The 17,941-nt window shown below is 39.1% G+C and overlaps 1 protein-coding gene across 1 annotated transcript in view; it reads right to left on the reverse strand.

Annotated features, from left to right (window-relative positions):
* Positions 1–2,364: 2,364 nt before the first annotated feature.
* Positions 2,365–17,941, reverse strand: part of TRPA1 (transient receptor potential cation channel subfamily A member 1) — a 32,861-nt gene continuing 17,284 nt past the window's right edge. The window contains exons 15-28 of the mRNA XM_083623238.1: positions 17,342–17,435; positions 16,555–16,614; positions 15,741–15,839; positions 14,951–15,021; positions 14,309–14,450; positions 14,024–14,113; positions 12,897–13,066; positions 12,368–12,497; positions 11,707–11,889; positions 8,808–8,876; positions 8,561–8,671; positions 8,193–8,290; positions 7,137–7,288; positions 2,365–4,021 (exon numbers count right to left, since the gene is read on the reverse strand). Of these exons, the coding sequence (XP_083479364.1) occupies positions 4,011–4,021; positions 7,137–7,288; positions 8,193–8,290; positions 8,561–8,671; positions 8,808–8,876; positions 11,707–11,889; positions 12,368–12,497; positions 12,897–13,066; positions 14,024–14,113; positions 14,309–14,450; positions 14,951–15,021; positions 15,741–15,839; positions 16,555–16,614; positions 17,342–17,435 (1,480 nt within the window). The 3' untranslated portion in view covers positions 2,365–4,010. The remainder of the gene's footprint in view (positions 4,022–7,136; positions 7,289–8,192; positions 8,291–8,560; positions 8,672–8,807; positions 8,877–11,706; positions 11,890–12,367; positions 12,498–12,896; positions 13,067–14,023; positions 14,114–14,308; positions 14,451–14,950; positions 15,022–15,740; positions 15,840–16,554; positions 16,615–17,341; positions 17,436–17,941) is intronic.

Raw genomic sequence — 17,941 nt, forward strand, 5'->3', positions numbered from 1 at the left:
TTCTTCTCCATGAGAAAGCAAACATATTTGGAGCTCTCTCTTGCTGAGATGCAAGAGCAATCATGGCTCAGTGCCATTCCACCTTAGCTAGATAGAACTACAATCTTTCCTATCAACATGCATTGTCTATAATAAACATTAGATTTCATATTTTACTAAACCCAGAGTTGTTGTATGCAGTGTGGTTGTATGCAGGGATGCTCCTCCAGCTGGGATTCTGTATTCAGCTCAATTTTACTGAGCATTCGTCTCTAAATGCTGATGATAACCACTCAGCAAGGGCTTGCAAGGTACAAACATTGTCTCCTCTGAGGAAGCTAAGGAGGAAGGAAATGGCTGGAGCTCAGGAGAAGTGGGAGGGATTGCCTGAAGCTGCCACCTCATTCTTCCTAATAGTAGAACCAACCCTGTTCACAGAGTGCATATAATCGCTCACTTAGCAGGTCATCTATATTTCCCTTCAATTGATGATAAAAGATATTCCCACTCTCCTGCTTTCCTGGAATTCTGATTAGCCTGGTAGAATTTGCATCACAACTTGACAGGACAAGATGGATGGCCAGTTTATGGATGACCAGCTTACCAAGTGCTTACAGGCATATGGTGGTGAGTTTGCAGGACCCACCTTGTATATAGATGTAAATGACCATCTTTATACAAACCCTTTCTTCCACTTCATTTTTTGTTTCACTCCTGTACCAAAAACCATTGAAATATGTATCTCCATATTGTATTATTTCAATGAATTAGGTGATATTGTGGTAGAGATGTTTGCCTTCCTAATCTTTTGCAAATCAGGCAGTCCTTTTCCATTCCTGACTTGGCCCCAAGCATGCGTATCTTAACAAATCTCATGGTTTCATCTGGAGATATTGATGCACCTTTTGGGGGAAACCTGTAGCCTTTGCTTCTTTCCTTGGCTATCTTTATTCATGAGGCTGCTGTTTTATGGTTATTTTGTATGACCATGGGTCATGCAAATGTTTTTCTAAGCTGTCTGCTTTGGGAATATAGGTTGGGTTTAGTTTTCACTTCTGTTAATTGGTGCATTCCCCACCCACCCAGCCCGCCAATATTGTAAGAATATTGTAGGTTCCTTTTCCTTCTGTGGGCTCTGTAATAGTTTGTATGACATTTCAAGGTCACAAATATGCATTTGCTAATTCGTTGCATGCTGCAAACATTTTATTTTACTCTTCTGAATTTTGAATAATAGCATTCCTTCATATTGGTTCACACAGTGTTGGATTTCTATTCAGAATATGTTGTATAACATTATTTCTAATTTTATCTGTAGTTCAATGCTAGAAATGGCTGGTCTCCAACATTGTTTTCATGTAAAATATATTTCTAATCCTTTAAAAAGTTTATAATCCTCTGTATGCCTATAGCCTAGGGGTGGCAACTTGATGCCTTCCAGACGTTTTGGACAATAAATCCTATCAGCCCCAGCCAGCATTGCCAGGGGTCAGGGGTCACGGGAGTATGATCACATCCACACCACTCTTGTACCACTTTAACATTCATGGCTTCTCCCAAATAATCATGGGAACTGTAGTTCATTAAGTGTGCTGTTAGGAGTTCCCTAACAGACCTACAATCCCCAGCACTCATAATAAACAACAGTTTATCCAAGGGTTGTGTTACACGTTATTTGTCCTAGCATTGGAAGCTTGCTCAAAATGTAATTTTGCACCTTGAAAAATTTACTTCAGTAAGTCAAATTGTGAGCCTCATAAAGTAGGTCAAACAGTGGGCCTGGCCATATCTAACTCAAAAGAAAATCCTCAGTGGAACTTATTTCGACCCATTCATTAGAGGGCAATCCAGTCCCAAGATCTGCAGAGATGAGCTCTTGTCTACTCTGCCTATGCAACTGCCCCAGGGTAGAGTGCTCAGGAGACAGCGAGGTAGAGGACACAACCCAGGTCTGCCTCGTCCAGCCCCTACACAGTTTTAAGCTGTTTCTGAATGCTGTGATGCAACTGGCGCAGTGACTTCACCTCATTTTTGTATTATTATGCATGGCTTGCCAGTGGGAAGAGTTGCACTGGCCATATGTTACGGTTCCATAATAATTATAATAGCAACATTTACTATTTTTACATTTATTATTCACCAGCAGGTTGCAAGATGGGATACGACATTTTAAAATTCAGTATTTAAAACAGTTAAAACAGTGTACAGTTACAGGAATAGGACCTGAAAACACACATCTCAGGCAGTAGCAAAACGACATTTGGGGGCTCCTGAAGCTTGAACAGTTATGGGGACCCCTTCACAACCAGCAATGAGGTGTGGGTAAGCACTGTTATCTTCTTCAATGGAGGTCGTTCCATGACAGGTCACCATTTTTTAAAAAAATAACTACTACATCTCAGATTTTGATTAAAATTGCTGTACTGGATTATCTCACATGTCAAAGTCACTGGTGTGGACAAAAAAAATCCTATGCCTTTTAGTTTTCGAGTTATGGAGAGAATGAAAATTAGGGAAATGTTATATACATGCCTGAGGCACTTTATTAAGCAAACTTTTTATAGCAACGTAGGCTAGAGTTGCTTCAGGGGCCCCACTGGGGTTAGGGGCCCTGAAGCTTAAGCTTCATAGTAGAGCTGCCCCTGATCTCAGGAGTCAAAAAGCTGCATATTGAAGAAACCAAACACATCTTTGTGGGGAAGGAATTCCATGACTGACACAGAGAATGCCCTCTCCCAGGACACTTCTCCTTCACTACCAAGACAACTGCTGGTCTTAACCCTCGGGAGGCTCTGCAGGGAATAACACAATCTGACTATTTTTAAAGAAATATTGGCATGTTGAATGCTAATCTGTTTTATTATATATGTGTATCATGTAATATTTGGAAGTTAATATTTATAGTACCTTTAAAACACAGGCACAAGTAGATTTTGAAAATGATTTTCAAATAATATGAAATTATTTTGTGTCTCCTTGTTCCCTCAGCAACACTAGTGTGCCGGAGCCAGACAACACTGAGGCCTGCAGTCTGTGGAAAAAATAGTTGCTGTACTCTTCCTGAGCTGTGAAACTTCTGTGTCTAGGTCTCAGTAAATAAAACAGAACCACTTGGAGCTTTGGGAAGCTGCTAACACCACCACACGAAACGGTCTTCTCTGTCAGCCAAATGCAAGCAGTGGCTCTGAGGTTAACTTTAGATATGCATCTGGGGGTGGCGAGGGCTACAGAGTGTTATGCATGTTCCCAGCCTCTATGACAGCTGCTTCATGAGTGAGACAAAAGCAGAACAAAAACAAACCGTTCCAAATCACTTGCTTAAAGAAAGAAGAAAACATATGTACCAGCAAATAGTTAGGACATGGTAAAAGGGCTCACTCCTACACACTTTCCCTGGAAGTGTCAAATGTCACTGCGTTTTGTGCCTTGGAATATCAGCTAGTAAAACTGCAGCTTATTCCACTACTAAGGTTAAGGCACTCGGTCCTTTCTTCATCCAAACAAATGTTATAATGGCCAGATAATATCCCATAAAAAAATACTAGCACTCACTGCCCTCTAGTGTTGCTATGATGGACTGTCAACACTGCAAATAACCATTTCCACTTTCACAAACTCACTTCACCAGACGCAGCTGTGCTAGCGCAACAGAGCTGTAGATACCTGGTGCATGACCACATCCTGTCTGTAGCTACTTGGATACCTTGAACTGCAAAGGCTTTGCAAATGAACATTAGGGATGTTGTCCCCGTGCTAGCAAGGCACCACACCATAGTGCCAGGAGAGCACATAGATGATAAAGATCCTTCAGCTTCCTAGCCCAGTTCACTTAATGCAAGAGTTCACACTGGAGGAGCAGGAATTTAGTAATCCTCTGAACAGCAGCTGAGGAGCATCACAAGTACAGGGGGTCTCTTGCCCCTCAGTTTCTGCTTGCTGGCTTCCCATAGGCATCTGGTTGGTGACTGTGAGAACAGGATGCTGGACTAGTTGGGCCATTGGCCTGATCCAAAAGGGCTCGTCTTATGTTCTTACTTTAGATCTAGTAGAATTGGGCAAATGAAATGTTTAGAGGCGAGACTGTCACATTGTCAAACTCTTCCTGTTCATGAAAAGGCAGCATACCAGGAAGATCACTAGGCTAGAATCCTTCTTGGAATAGCATGGCATAGGCATAGCATTGCATAGACAGGCATAGCATTGCATAGGTAGGCAGAGTTTGACCTTTGGTCACTTCGAAAGAGCCACCCTCCATGTGAATTTCTGAAAGTCGAACAGAAATTTCCTTACACTTTTAAAGAGAGCAGAGCTGTCCTATTTAAGATATCTATCTATATCTATCTAGCAATCATTTCCGCATAGAGAAGAAATAATGCAATCTATAAATGCTATAACAAATCACATATGTAGTCACAAAAGGGAATGAATGAATGACAGTTGTTAGGCGTAGGCAAAGACAGTTTTATTGAGATCTTTATGGAAAAGGAAGAATGCTACACAGTTTCAACAATGGTTAATAGCAACACAGACTGACATATTATTTTAGCCCATGCTTAATAGGTTACATCATGTAATTGTGATACAGCAGAGCCTGTGCTTAAGATAAAACAAGTGAGATTTAAGCAAGCTGCATTAGATTGTTAATCAAGTGAATACATGCCCCAATTTAATTTCATATTCCTTTGTACTTCAGTGTTCTGTTTCTATGTTATTGTGTCCCACAGGTAAATATGCATTTAGTCATTTTAACTAGGGGTGCAATTCCCCCCAAAAACAAATGAAAAAACAAATGAATGAGCCCCATTAGTTTCCAAGTATCATGAGAAATGACTGAAAAATAGAAACAGATGGGACAAATGAATGAAAATACTTTTGATTAGTTTCTCCCATTCATTAATATTACTGTGCTTTCAATCATTTCTCACAAGACACAGTTCTGAAACATCCCATTGTTTAGAAAACTGAAACATTGAGAGAACTGTGTGCAGGGAAGGGAGAAGGTATTGTGCACTAAGTACATGAAAACTGTCCAATCTGAAGAACAAAGTCCTCCATGCTGAAGACAACAACCCTTTTTAATTGCTTGTGAAATGGGGGGCCATTTATCCAATCTGTCCGAATCACGGCAGGGCTGACGGCCTTACTACACCTGAATATTTCATAGCATTTGGAATGGAAAACACTAAACGCTTTGGGAGACAAGCTAGGAATCCACCGTGATTAACTTAGTAAAAAAAATGAATGAGGCTATAATTATTAGAAAATGAAATGACTGGGGCTGCCAGAAATGGCAGAGAACAAAAATGTGCCTTCCTAAAGTAGCATTTACTATTTCAGAAGTTCATACTTTGTCACACTCTCCCATTTCAGTAGGGCTTACTTATGCGTAAGTGTTCACAGGATTCCACCCTTAAAGTTCAATGGATTGAGAGCTAAGCAGAGGGTTTGACTATCCCATGGACAGAAGTGAGAGTGAAAAGGAGCAACTGGGTCATACACAAATTTAAATCAATATACAATAAATCCAAGTGTATACATAGGAATGGGCATTAGATCTGGATGAATTCTGAGCTATGTACTGAGGAGGCTGCTTTGTACAGATTTGGGGCTTGTTTGAGCTGAAGCAGGATCTCTCTAAACCACTTCTGAAACTATATAAGGAAATTAAGAGGTTCTGATATTCTAAAAATAAAACCACCTGCAGACGTTGTGTCTGCAAAAATTGAAGTACTCCATCTCCTGCTTGGAAAAACAGATGATGCCAGCATAGGAAGGCAGGTTGGAGATCTATTTTTCAGCAGTTCTCAACCTGTGGGTCCCCAGATGTTGTTGGACTACAACTCCCATCATCCCTGAGCTCTGGCCTTGCTAGCTAGGGGTGATGGGAATTGTAGTTCAACAACATCTGGGGACCCACAGGTTGAGAAAGGCTGATTGGAGCTCTTCAGTCACAGTGCTTTGAGGAAGGGATACTGAAGGAATGTACTACCTTGTTCTGTGCTCTGTTACGTATGTAACAAACTCTCTGTCTTGCTTAACTGACTCTGGAGACATTTGCGAGATTTCATTTCACTTTTAATTTGTAAGCTGCCTTTCTATATTACTATACACAAGGCAGTTTACAATATTGTGCGAGACCTTCCCAGATCATACACAAGAACTTCCCAGAGCCAGTAAATAAGTCTGAGAGCTTAAAAGCTCTCCGCTGCAGGAAAACCTGGTGTGGAAAGATTTTTTAAGCTCTCCGCCTTGCATGCATTATATTTGTGCAATTACGGCAGGCCACGAAATATGTAAAGCTGCAATTGCACAAGTTACAAGTCAACTGTACTTACTATTCATATACTTCTTACACGTATACTTTGAGATGCTCTAGTGATTTAACTGGGACTTGTGCTGACTGAGTATTCTATGAACCAGCTATTTGCTACATTAAATCATTGCTTATCCTCTTTCTTTGTGTTCATGCTACATGTGATAAGATAAAGAGTTAAGAGGTATTTAACATACTCTCTGGCCGAGAACATCTCTCTTTACATTATGCAAATTCCATTAGTATTATTATAACCATGCAACTGGAGAAGAAGAGGCTTTAGCAATAGCTGAGGCAGAAATATATATAGATATAAAATAGAACAACGTTCAAACAGAGTTTTCGCTACAGCCAGAGGTAGCTAGTGAAGTGGTTTTCTGGCAGGAACCAGCAGCCTCTGATAAGTAGGAAGGGATAGCCAGTTTTCAAACATAGCCATCAGAAGGCAGCCAGGAGGGAAGGGAGTATTTTAGACAACGAAGTGCAAGCAAGTATGCTTGAATAGTGCTAAGCTCACTCTTAGCAAAAGCCATCACAGAGAAACTGTGAGGTAGGGATAGCATCCTGCAAGCAAGTAGTTGCTGACTAGTTAGGATGATTAAAACAGAGAAGACCACGGGGTCTGCTAGTCAGCAACTATACATTTGCATAGTGCTGCCCAGGAGACCCTCACTGCTACATCTGGATGGTTTGGGTATAGGGCAAACTTTCATCTCCTCTCTTCCTTGCCTCACATGTGATGAATGATTTCTGCCTGAAATCCACCTCCCTCAGCTGCTGCTGGGGCTGTTCTAGATCTCGGGAGGTTTGCATTTCACTGCCTTTAATACTGTATCCCATTTACTGTTTTTATGTTCCAACTGCTTCTTCCTAAATTTGTGCTGGAATAGATCGTTTGTGTCTTCATCCTCAGCCTCAGATATGATTTCCATTTTTTGAACAACCAGTTTAAGGAGGTCATGCTGTTTCTCCATAAGTGCTGCAATATCTTTAAGCCTAAAACACAAAAAAAAACATATATCAGGATGCAGAACTCTTCATAACATTAAATACAAAAAAAACTTTCCATATACTTCATTCATCTCTTGAAATGAAAAATAAAATAAAATACTTAAAGTGTACTTATACTACTTTAAGCTATGCTATGTCTATATTTTAGGCTATTTTAATTTAATTCTGATCCAGAGAACTGCATCAATCCACAGTGAAAAAACAGAAAGGGAAATATCTGCAGGCAAAAGGATTAACTATTTAGTAGTATGAACAATGCATTTCAATACTGAGGGCATTTTGCTACTCCTTTCATAGGATGCAGAGTATCTTTTTTCATTTGTTTTATGTCTTCGTTTTTAACCAGAGCAGTGGTTGTTTTAACTCTGTGCTTCCAAAGCTGTATTAAAGCATGCACTATGGAAAACATGGGAAATTCCTTGTTTTTTGCCCTTCTCCTTAGCCATTTTTAGATGTCCTGTAGGCCAAAAAGTGGAAATGGTGCAACTTGTATCCTCTTCAGCCAAGAATGTGGTTTGGTGGTGGTGGGGAGTAACAGAGCAGCAGCAGCAGCAGCAGCAGCAACAACAACAACAACAACAACAACAAAAACAAAAACAACAACAACAACAAAAAACAACAACAACAACAACTTTTAATGTGGCCTGCCAATCTTTGCTTTTTCTTTGGGGCATGATTCTGAGAAAGATGTTTAAAAAACTCTGCAGTAGCTTGCTATCTTCATCCTGGTAAATAAGGCTTACAATGAGATGTAGATTCTGGACAAGTAATCCCACAATGGCTGCAAGTAAGCCATAACACCATAACACTGGCATTAACTAAAACCTGACTACTTTTTTTTCTTTGTACAAACATTTAGAAAGCAGAAGAAATACCCAATAAAAAATACCTGTACTTCTGTTTCAATACTTCTAGTTCCAAAGATGTGTCAGCATTCTGTGTATTTGCTGCTATATCATTACAGCCAAAGCAATATTGAAACACACTCTGCAAAAACAAAAAACAAAAATTCATAGAATTTGTTCACATTATGAAGATTTGCAGTTTCGGAGTGAAAAAATATGAATTTTGGTGGCATCACCAAGAATTAGGAGTTTTCCCAGAGAGACTGAGTTCAGTTTTCTGTATTAATTTAAGTAGGGGAAGACATATTAAATTAAGTAATCAACTTTCACCCCCCTCCTCTTGTGTGTATATGTTTGGATGAATGCATAGGACACAGAGTACAATTTAGAAGGAATTATTCATCCATCTTACCATAAATCCACAATATCTTGGCCTATTAGGATACACAGTGATTGAATCCTGGTCAACTCTGCTGAGAAACCAGTATGGCAGTTTCTTCTCCAAATTTGTGTGAAGACTGACCTAAACAAAATGACCACATTTAACATGAATTAGCTCAGAATAAACCAAGGTATTTCTCAATTCTAATTCAATGCTATCCCAAAGGAAAGTTTCACCCATTGCAATGAACATAATAGCCAGAATGTCTGTCACAAACCTGCATTGCTATTCTTTTCAGTGCTGCAAATTTCTGTACCTCTGCAATGTCACCAACAGCCAAGCCAATCTATAAAACACAAAGCAGAGTTAACAAGGCCATTTTGATTCCCATGCTTTTCCTGAATATCCATTCTGTTCCACATTAACATTATTTCTGAAAGGAAATAAATTATTCCCAAATGTATAAAGAGTTAGGTTTTCAAAATTAAAAAATAACCTTACAGTATACCACTTCATGTAATTATGTTGCAGTGAAACAAAGCATTTGCTCGCATCCAGATTTAGGAAGCATTTTCGCATAATACCACAGCTTTATCTGGTGGCATTCACAGTTTTATTTACCGTATTTTTCACTCTATAACACGCACCAGACCATAACACGCACGTAGTTTTTAGAGGAGGAAAACAAGAAAAAAATATTCTAAATGAAACAGTGGATGTATGATTTTTGTGGTTCATGCTGTGGCCACAGACATGTGATCTGACAGTGAGTTTGGAGTAGCCCAATGCAAAAATCCTGAGGATCCATGTGGATCCATGCTTTGTAACCACGTTTTTGCACCACTGCGACCCCAGGCAACAGTGGGTGCGTGATTTTTTTGGTGCAAGATGTAGCCATGGACATGCTATGTGATCTGATGGTGAATTTGGGGTGACGCAGTGCAAAAATCCTGAGGATCCATGTGGATCCGTGCTTTGTAACCACGTTTTAAGTGGGGAGGGAAGGAAAAGCACTCAAGGGACAAGGAGCACGCCTGGGGTGTGTGGAGAAGGATGCTGCTAATAATGCTATTTAGCGAGCTGAGTGGGGAGGAGAGAGGGACAGAGAGCCTGCTTGCTTTAAAGGAGCCAACCGGACAGGAGCCACTTACACTCGTGTAAGCGGCTCCTCTCCTCTCCCGCTTTGCTCCTTTAAAGCAAGCAGGCTCTCTGTCCCTCTCTCCTCCCCACTCAGCGACTCTTCTCCCGCTTTGCTGTTTCAAAGCGAGCCACGGAGGAGGGAAGGAAGGGGAACCATGGATCCTCTGCTCACAACTGCAGCAGATCCCCCCACCACCCGTAGGCATTCGCTCCATAACACGCACAGACATTTCCCCTTACTTTCTAGGAGGAAAAAAGTGAGTGTTATGGTGCAAAAAATACGGTATTTTATTTTGTAAAATTTCTACACTGTATGATTGTAACTACAGAAAAACTGCTCAAAGCAGTTTTCAGAAAAGATAAAACAAAACCAGTAAGAATAATTAACAACAATAATTTAAGAAATAAAAAAGTTAAAATGGGAGGGATGTTTTCAATGTATTTTCAATGTATTTTCTCTCTCCTTGTTGTAATGTATACAGGGGGTTTTTTTGGTGTGTTTTTTAAACCCTTTGGTTATTTACTTCCATATTACATCATATTGCAAATAGAACAAAGTCTTCACCATGTCAACCCCATCCCTACACATATTTATCACTTACATCCTCAATCAAAAATCGTATTCTTTTGTCCTTCCCCCTGCTTCCCTCCACCCCCTCTCGATTTCCTCTACATTTTGAAATTACATTTATCTTTGCATTCTACATACTTCTTGATTCATCTATATATTCTTATTGTCCTTCCTTACTAATTTGCATTAATTTAAATACTTTGCATTTTTAATCTAGGCATATTAGCACATCTTTCTTCGAGCAATATTTTTCCATATATTCATTGAAGCATTTCCACTCCTTTTAAAGAAATTTATTCAATTAATTTCTTATAATAGCTGTTAACTTTGCAAAAGCTAATTATTCATTTAACTTACAAATCCATTCCTCCCTTGAAGGTAGAGTTTGTGATTTCCATTTAGCCACAATCACTACTCTAGCTGCTGTGCTTGCATATAAGAAGATCCCCCCCCCCCCCCGTGGTATCTCTTCCCCTATCAATTGAAGAAGATATATCTTTGGTTTTTTAATTATTGATATTTTCAACATCTTCTTTAATTCTTCATGTATTACTGTCCAGAATTTCTTAATTTCCTTACACCTCCATCACATATGTATTGTTGTTCCTATTTCTTTGCCACATTTCCAACAGAGATTGGATTTCAATTTATACATCTTTGCCAACTTAACTGGTGTTAAATGCCACCTATGGAACATCTTGATAAAATTTTATTTAATTGTATATGAGGAGGTAAATCGAATATCTTCTCGTCAGAGTTTCTCCCATTGCTCTAGATAAATAGTATGTCCGACATCTTGGGCCCATTTGATCACCGTTTCTTTCACTTCTTCATCCATCAATTCCCAGTCCGGTAAGAGATTATATGTTTTAGATAGCAATTTCTTATTGTTTTGAATTATTACAATATTAAATTTTGAATCCTCTCTTGTAAAGCCTTTCTTTTGATCAGAATTAATGTATACAGGGTTTTGGGTTTGTTTGTGCTTTGGTTGTGATTCGCTTTGAATTGCCTTTCGCAAAAATAAAGTGACCAATACAATAAATAAATAAATAAATAAAGTAGCAGTAAACTAAAAACAGATGAAAACTAGCATCAACTTTCTAAATATCTGTGTAGACTTCTCTAAAGAAAAGTGTTTCTAGCAGGTGCTGAAAAAATTACAGTGACAATTAGCCTGACCTGGTACAAGTCAGCCTCCTCTGAGGCAATAAAGTTGCAGAAGCATGGAGGAGCAAATGCACCTTAAAAGGTGAACAACATCTTAAGTCTAATTCACTATCTGCTCACATGAAGCCAAAACGTAAAAATGGTCAATGCTGCTATCTACTCCATCTGTAATATTTTCTGAAAGAAAATTTATCCCTGTCTCTCACATACAAGTTAGAGACATAGACAGACAGACAGATATGCAAGCAGTTTGGCTATAATACCAGCTTCCATATTTAACACATTTAATTCTTACCAACAAGTTCATAAGAAGGATTGGAATAAGGAGAGAGAAGATAACAAGCATTGCAAAACTCAGGAACGGATATGGCAGATGATCGGAAAGCATTGGTTCAAGGAAAGCTTCACGATAATTTATATCTCCTAGCATCATGGCAAATGTCTGCATTACAGAAAGATATGGAGTGCCATATGTTTCCTACAAAGAAATTTTTTAAAAATGAGAAAAGAGAGAAATAAAATACATATGGCATCATGTGAAATAGCTTTAAGATCAAACTTTTTTTTTCAAAGAGAGGAAATCCATAAAGCAACTAAACAACAATCACTTTTAACAGAAGAGTGCAAAAAATCATTTCCAGTGTTTGGAATACAAGTTCCTTCCAGCAGTACATCTCATTTATTATGTTTCATTGTGTTTTTAGTATTTATTTGGGAGCTGCCCCAGAGTGGCAACCCTGGATGGGTATAAATTGTTGTTGTTCAAGTGCCTGAAATAATAAAGGCATCAACCTGCTGGCCATTAGTCCCAGAATTTATGACTGTCAAGTGCAAAACACACAGAAGAGTTTTCATAATGCATTGTTTATGCATTGTTGCTAAAAAATTTTTTTTGTAAATAAATGTAATTTCTATTTCTAATAAACAAAGTATTACACAATGGTGACATTTCTAACCTGTGAACCGAGAAGAACATGGAAGCTGAGCCCAAAGGCTAACATCAAGAAGAAGAAGACTATGATGATCCGGATCAACGTCCTCAAAATTTCCCAAAACATCACAACATATATTCCATAATTCTCAAATCTAGGAAGATATATATGGGGGGAAAACCATAATTAACAATCTTCTTATATATTTAAAACCCCAGCTATATGTATAGCATCAACATATTATGCTTCTGTGAAGGAAGCTGACAACCTGTCACTTATAATTGGCCTAATCTAGTAATTAAGATCTAGGCTTCCATATACGGTTTCCATAGTGGTTGAGTCTTTCAGTAGCAATAGCATTTTTTAACCTAGGTGACTCTACCTCTCCATCAGGGTTAAGGGCCCCTGTGACCCTCCAGCTGATGTCAGACTTCAGTTCCCAACATCTTGACTCATTGGCCTTGCTGACTGATACCATGTGAGATGAGGTAGCTCCCTCATCCCTGGTTCCCAGTCAACTTTAGCCATATACATTGTGAGCACTGTAGTTTACCTTTGCAGATATAGCAAGAAATTCATCCAAGACAAGAATATAGCAATTGCACCACACTCCCACTGCAAACGAACTGGAAGTTGAATAAATAAAGATGATACAAAAATGATGTTTGTAGTATAAATTGTCCAGTCAAGGAGATTCGAATAATCCAAGAGATACTTAAGTTTCTAGAGTATAAAAGACAGAAATAGGTGTTAACACTGTCAAAAATGAATTAAAACAGATGACACCTCATGTTCTCTCTGTGTCGTGAAGGAGGATAAAAGGCAGAACTTTGTTTTAACTGCACATTAAAAAACACTTCAAGAAATGTGAAAAGAAGGCCACGTGTGTATATATTTGCGCCTCGAAGCCCCCAAGACCCACCCCCAAAAATAACTTCACTCCGACTCATATTTTAGTTTTAAGTTTTGGGGCAAATTTTGGCCACAACTTTATTGAATTACAATCACGTGAGCGGTATTGGCTTAGACATTGACTCCTGACTATAACTGACTCCACCTCTCTGGGTGGCAGTCCAATGGGCTAAACCAAACAAGGGAGCAACGTCGATGAGGACCAACCAAAGCTCACCCCGGGGTTCCTGTGGTCCTGGCATGGACCTAGCTCCTCAAGCAGGCTTTGGACAAGATCCAGGACCCCCAGCTTCCTTTAACAGAATACCCAGTTCCTGGAGGGGCAGGTGATGGCCACACCTCCCCTCCCCACAATCCAACTAAGCCAATGCCTAACCGCCACCTTACAAGTTGTGACGATTGCTAAGGGGTAGGCAAAAACCAAGTGGCTAGAGCCAATTTGCCAAACGAAAAAAATTCCTACCCAGCCCCTGTTCCAAAACAGGCGACCCAAACCAAAGCAAGGCCAGACGAAACTACCAAATTCTAGGAAGGGAGGGCAGGTGTTTGGTTGCACGATGCAAGTGCCCCTAGCTGTGTCACGCTGCCGCCTTTTAAAGCCCCTGGGATCACGCCACCCTCTGGGGATTGGCTAAAACAGCCTGGCGTGATCCAGGGGCTATGGCCAGGGCTTTAGCTACTTCCCCCACCAATTAACCCCTATGGGTGAAGTCCCAGGGCCTGCGCGCAACCAGGACCCTCTAATAGGAGGATCCCATATATACATACCTGTTGGAAGAGTTGTATTATTTCTTTGCAGATCCCAAATAAGCTCATGATAAAAACTAAACACATGCACACTTTTGTGAAGTATGATCTCTGAAATGGAAAAAAGAAATATTGTAAATGGTGAGACATCTGTTTTCTTTAATATTATTTTAGTCGCAAGGGGCGCTGTCCACCACCCCCACACAGAGTAGCTACTCTGTTTTCAAAAGTTTGCAGTCACTACCAGCATTACTGCCATGGCGAAAGATACAGCCACAGTCCCAATGCAACAAATTAAAATCATACCTTATTCTCAAAAGGCCCTGCTTTAACAGTTCTGTTGGAAGACCCCTCTGGTTCTATGTGGATGATCAGGAGCGTTAGAGGCATTAAGCCAAGACAATACACAGCTAGATTCATGAGATGTGCTCGAAACCCATAGGCCATCCTGTAAAGCAAAATTTAATTCAGTATTATAGACGGTGACCATTTCGCACAGGAGTTCCTTTCCCTGCCCCCCACCCCCCGCACATTTTTGGAGTGTGTATAATCCAAATGGACCCATGCATCAGTGATTGCGCATCAGTTGGACGCGCCTAAAATGGTCACCATGCGTATTTTAGTAGTATTATCAAAGGTCAATATTTTCTATGCCACTGGGGGAAAGCATAAATAGGATTCCGCCCCCCTTCCCCCGCCCTGGTAAAACTCAACAGCAAGGATTAGACATCTCTGCCAGCTTGAAAGCAGCTTTCATTTTCCCTTAAATTAATGGAATATGCATAAATACAATTCATGTACATGATGTTTGCAAGAAGCTTGATATACTGTTATACAGCTCCTATAAATCCTATGTCCGTGCACTGGAAATCTCAGTGGAGATTTCTCCCTGCCAATGAACCTTAATAAGAACAAAATTAGTGGAAAACTAGTAATACAAATACCTACCATTTCATGAGTAAATATTCTGTACAGACAGGATGGCTGAGCAGTTCAACACGATTATGACGGACCATGGCCTGGGGTGGGGGGAGATATAGATTGTCCATTTATGCAATTAAATATTTTCAAGCTAATATTGTAACTGAAAGGTATCTCTTAACCGCTTCATAGGTTCAGGGAAAACATATATGTGTGTACACTAACACACACACATCTTTAAACATCACAGTGTGGTATCTTTATTTTAAAAATGTGAAAAATATTTAAGAGTTGAAAATTACCAGTTTATACTCCAGGAAGAGAAAATACTGATGGAAGCCTCACATTCTCCCAAGAGTCAATTAAAACATCATTCAAATCATGTTTATCCTGACGCAGACAGTCAGGATAAATATCAAACCGAATGTCTTAAATGATATGTTATTAATTAAGAAAATGTTGCTTCAAACAAATTGAGATAGAACCAAGAGTGGCTTTGCTCTAGAAGAAGGCGCTTCCACGTGTGCTAAGTGGAACACCCAATTTTTGCTAATGCACCCATTGAAGTCCTCCATGTCCCCCCAAAAGCCACTCCTGAGGGTTGGAGGACCCTCTTGAATTGTCTGGGATATAACACAGAGGGCTGCAGTAGGCTGGAGGGAGTCATAAAAAGTGGGTGTTGGTTGGGTGACTGGCAACAACTCGGCCACTTAAGAAATTGGAAAAAATTGTTTATAAATGTATTGAAATAAATATAATATAGAGGAAACAAAACAAAATAAAGTAGTAGGTTTGAAATCACATTAGCATAGCTTACATTAAGAGTGATAAGTGGCTCATACACAATATCATCATCTTCTTTTAATTTCTTGGTAAGCTTCAGTGGGCACTGAAGATATCTGAAGTTATATTCAACCTATACAAGTATGAAGCAAGATCATCTCAGCTTAACTTTCAACAACAAAGAACGGTATATTCCTATATGCCTTTGAAGCAAGCCATGAAAAGGTGTAAGCACTGTCTACCAAAATTTGAATATTCTCTAAAATATACACTCAAATTTGAGTTCATATGAGCCAATGTGGTTATATCTTTGTTTAGCATATGAAAACAATGCATTACTAGACACAAATAAACTCATGATAAAAACTAAACACATACACACTTTTGTACTTTCAGGAAGTATGAATCCTGAAATGGAAAAAGAAATAAAAAAAGAAATATTGTAAGCGGTGAGGCATCTATTTTCTTTAATCTTATTTTAGTTGCAAGGGGCGCTGTCCAGCATCCCAACACAAAGTAGCTACTCTGTTTTCAAGAGCTTGCAGTTGCTCCCAGCATTACTGCCATAGCGAAAGATGTACATCCGCTGTGCAATGCAACAAATTAAAATTATACCTTATTCTCAAAAGGCCCTGCTTTAACAGTTCTGTTGGAAGACCCCTCTGCCTCTATGAGGACGACCAGGAGCATTAGAGAATACAAGCCAAGACAATACACAGCTAGATTCGTAAGATGATAATCCTGTATTACAATACAAAGCCAGGAATCATGACTTGTCTCTCAATGCATCAAATGCTTTAGCAACTCTAAAATGTCTCCATTTTTTTTAAATGGTGCTTTTAACTTACACAGAAGTCTTTGGATGCCTTGTCGTCTGATGATTCAGTGATGCAATTGTCTAAAACTAACTTATAGAGACCAAGAGGAGAAGAAAAAGAAGCATTTCAGTGCTTTGTGACAACACTTGAACATATTTAATAATAAAAGTGTTATGCATCCATAAAGCAGATTTTCCAAGCTCGGATAAAAATAATTTTTTTCTTCAAAAGTGTAGGACAGCAATTCCAAATGACACAATGAGTCACTCAGATGCTACAATATGGACAAGAACTGAAATAGCTCACAAAAAATAAAAGTGCAATTAATATTTCCAGTTCAAAATCCCCAAATTCAAATGCACATCCAAGCTAAAGTTTCAGGCTCTATGAAAAAGAATCATGTAGTAAACTATTCCAAAACCTCCCTTTTCAGGCACAGCACTTAGCACAATTGGGAGGTTTGCCGGCTTATGCAGACTCTTCATTATTAATTGATATGCATTTATTACATTCAGCTGAGAAATGTGCAATATACTGTGGTTTTCATGTATTGTTGTGACTTTTTATTACCTTCTCATGCTGGTTTTATTCATTCATTGACTGCTACCCACATTGCATGCATTTTGGATTTAATTATTATTTCAGTTCATCACTACAGACATTCTGATTCCCACTGATATGTTACAGATGGTCAAAGGTTTAGTTTTACTCTACTCACACAAGGCTCTAAGACAAGGTATAAAACAGATTCTTTTACACGTGACCCAAACCTATGTTTTTTTAATCCCAAGTTAAATTGTTCAGTATACAATCTTACTTTCAAACATTCAGGAAGATATTCAACCATCTCTATTAGAGGACATTTATTTGTACTTGAATGGTGAGAAAACGCTACAACAGTCTCTTCCCATCTGAAAAAAACCAAGTTGAGTGGGCTTAGAATATTATTTGTCATAGAATATTATAAATCAAATCAAATTAAATGAAAATGTTATAGATAATTTGAAGGAAATTAGGAAAGCATTTGTTAAATATTTCACGGATTTATACAGGAAAGGAAAGGGGGGGGGAATTATAGAAATAGGTAAGTATTTGAAAGAGAGTAACCTACCAAAAATCAAAGAGGAGAAATTAATAGATCTGAATACATCAATAACATCTCAGGAGGTGGCAGAGGCAATTAAACAGGCAAAAGCAGGGAAATCACTGGGTGAACAATGGGAGCTCACCCAGTTGCAGGGATTCAAACCGCCAACCTTCTGATCGGCAAGCCCTAGGCTCTGTGGTTTAGACCACAGTGCCATCCGCGTCCCCTAGAATTTGCTATAGGAACAGATAAGTTATTAAAGGAGGAGCTCCCTCCTCCTTTTGTCTGGCCTCACAGACAAAAAAAATGTTCCCCGTCCTGTCTCACAGA

Source organism: Podarcis filfolensis (genome assembly GCF_964270895.1).
Source record: "Podarcis filfolensis genome assembly, chromosome: 7".
Classification (NCBI taxonomy): domain Eukaryota; kingdom Metazoa; phylum Chordata; class Lepidosauria; order Squamata; family Lacertidae; genus Podarcis; species Podarcis filfolensis.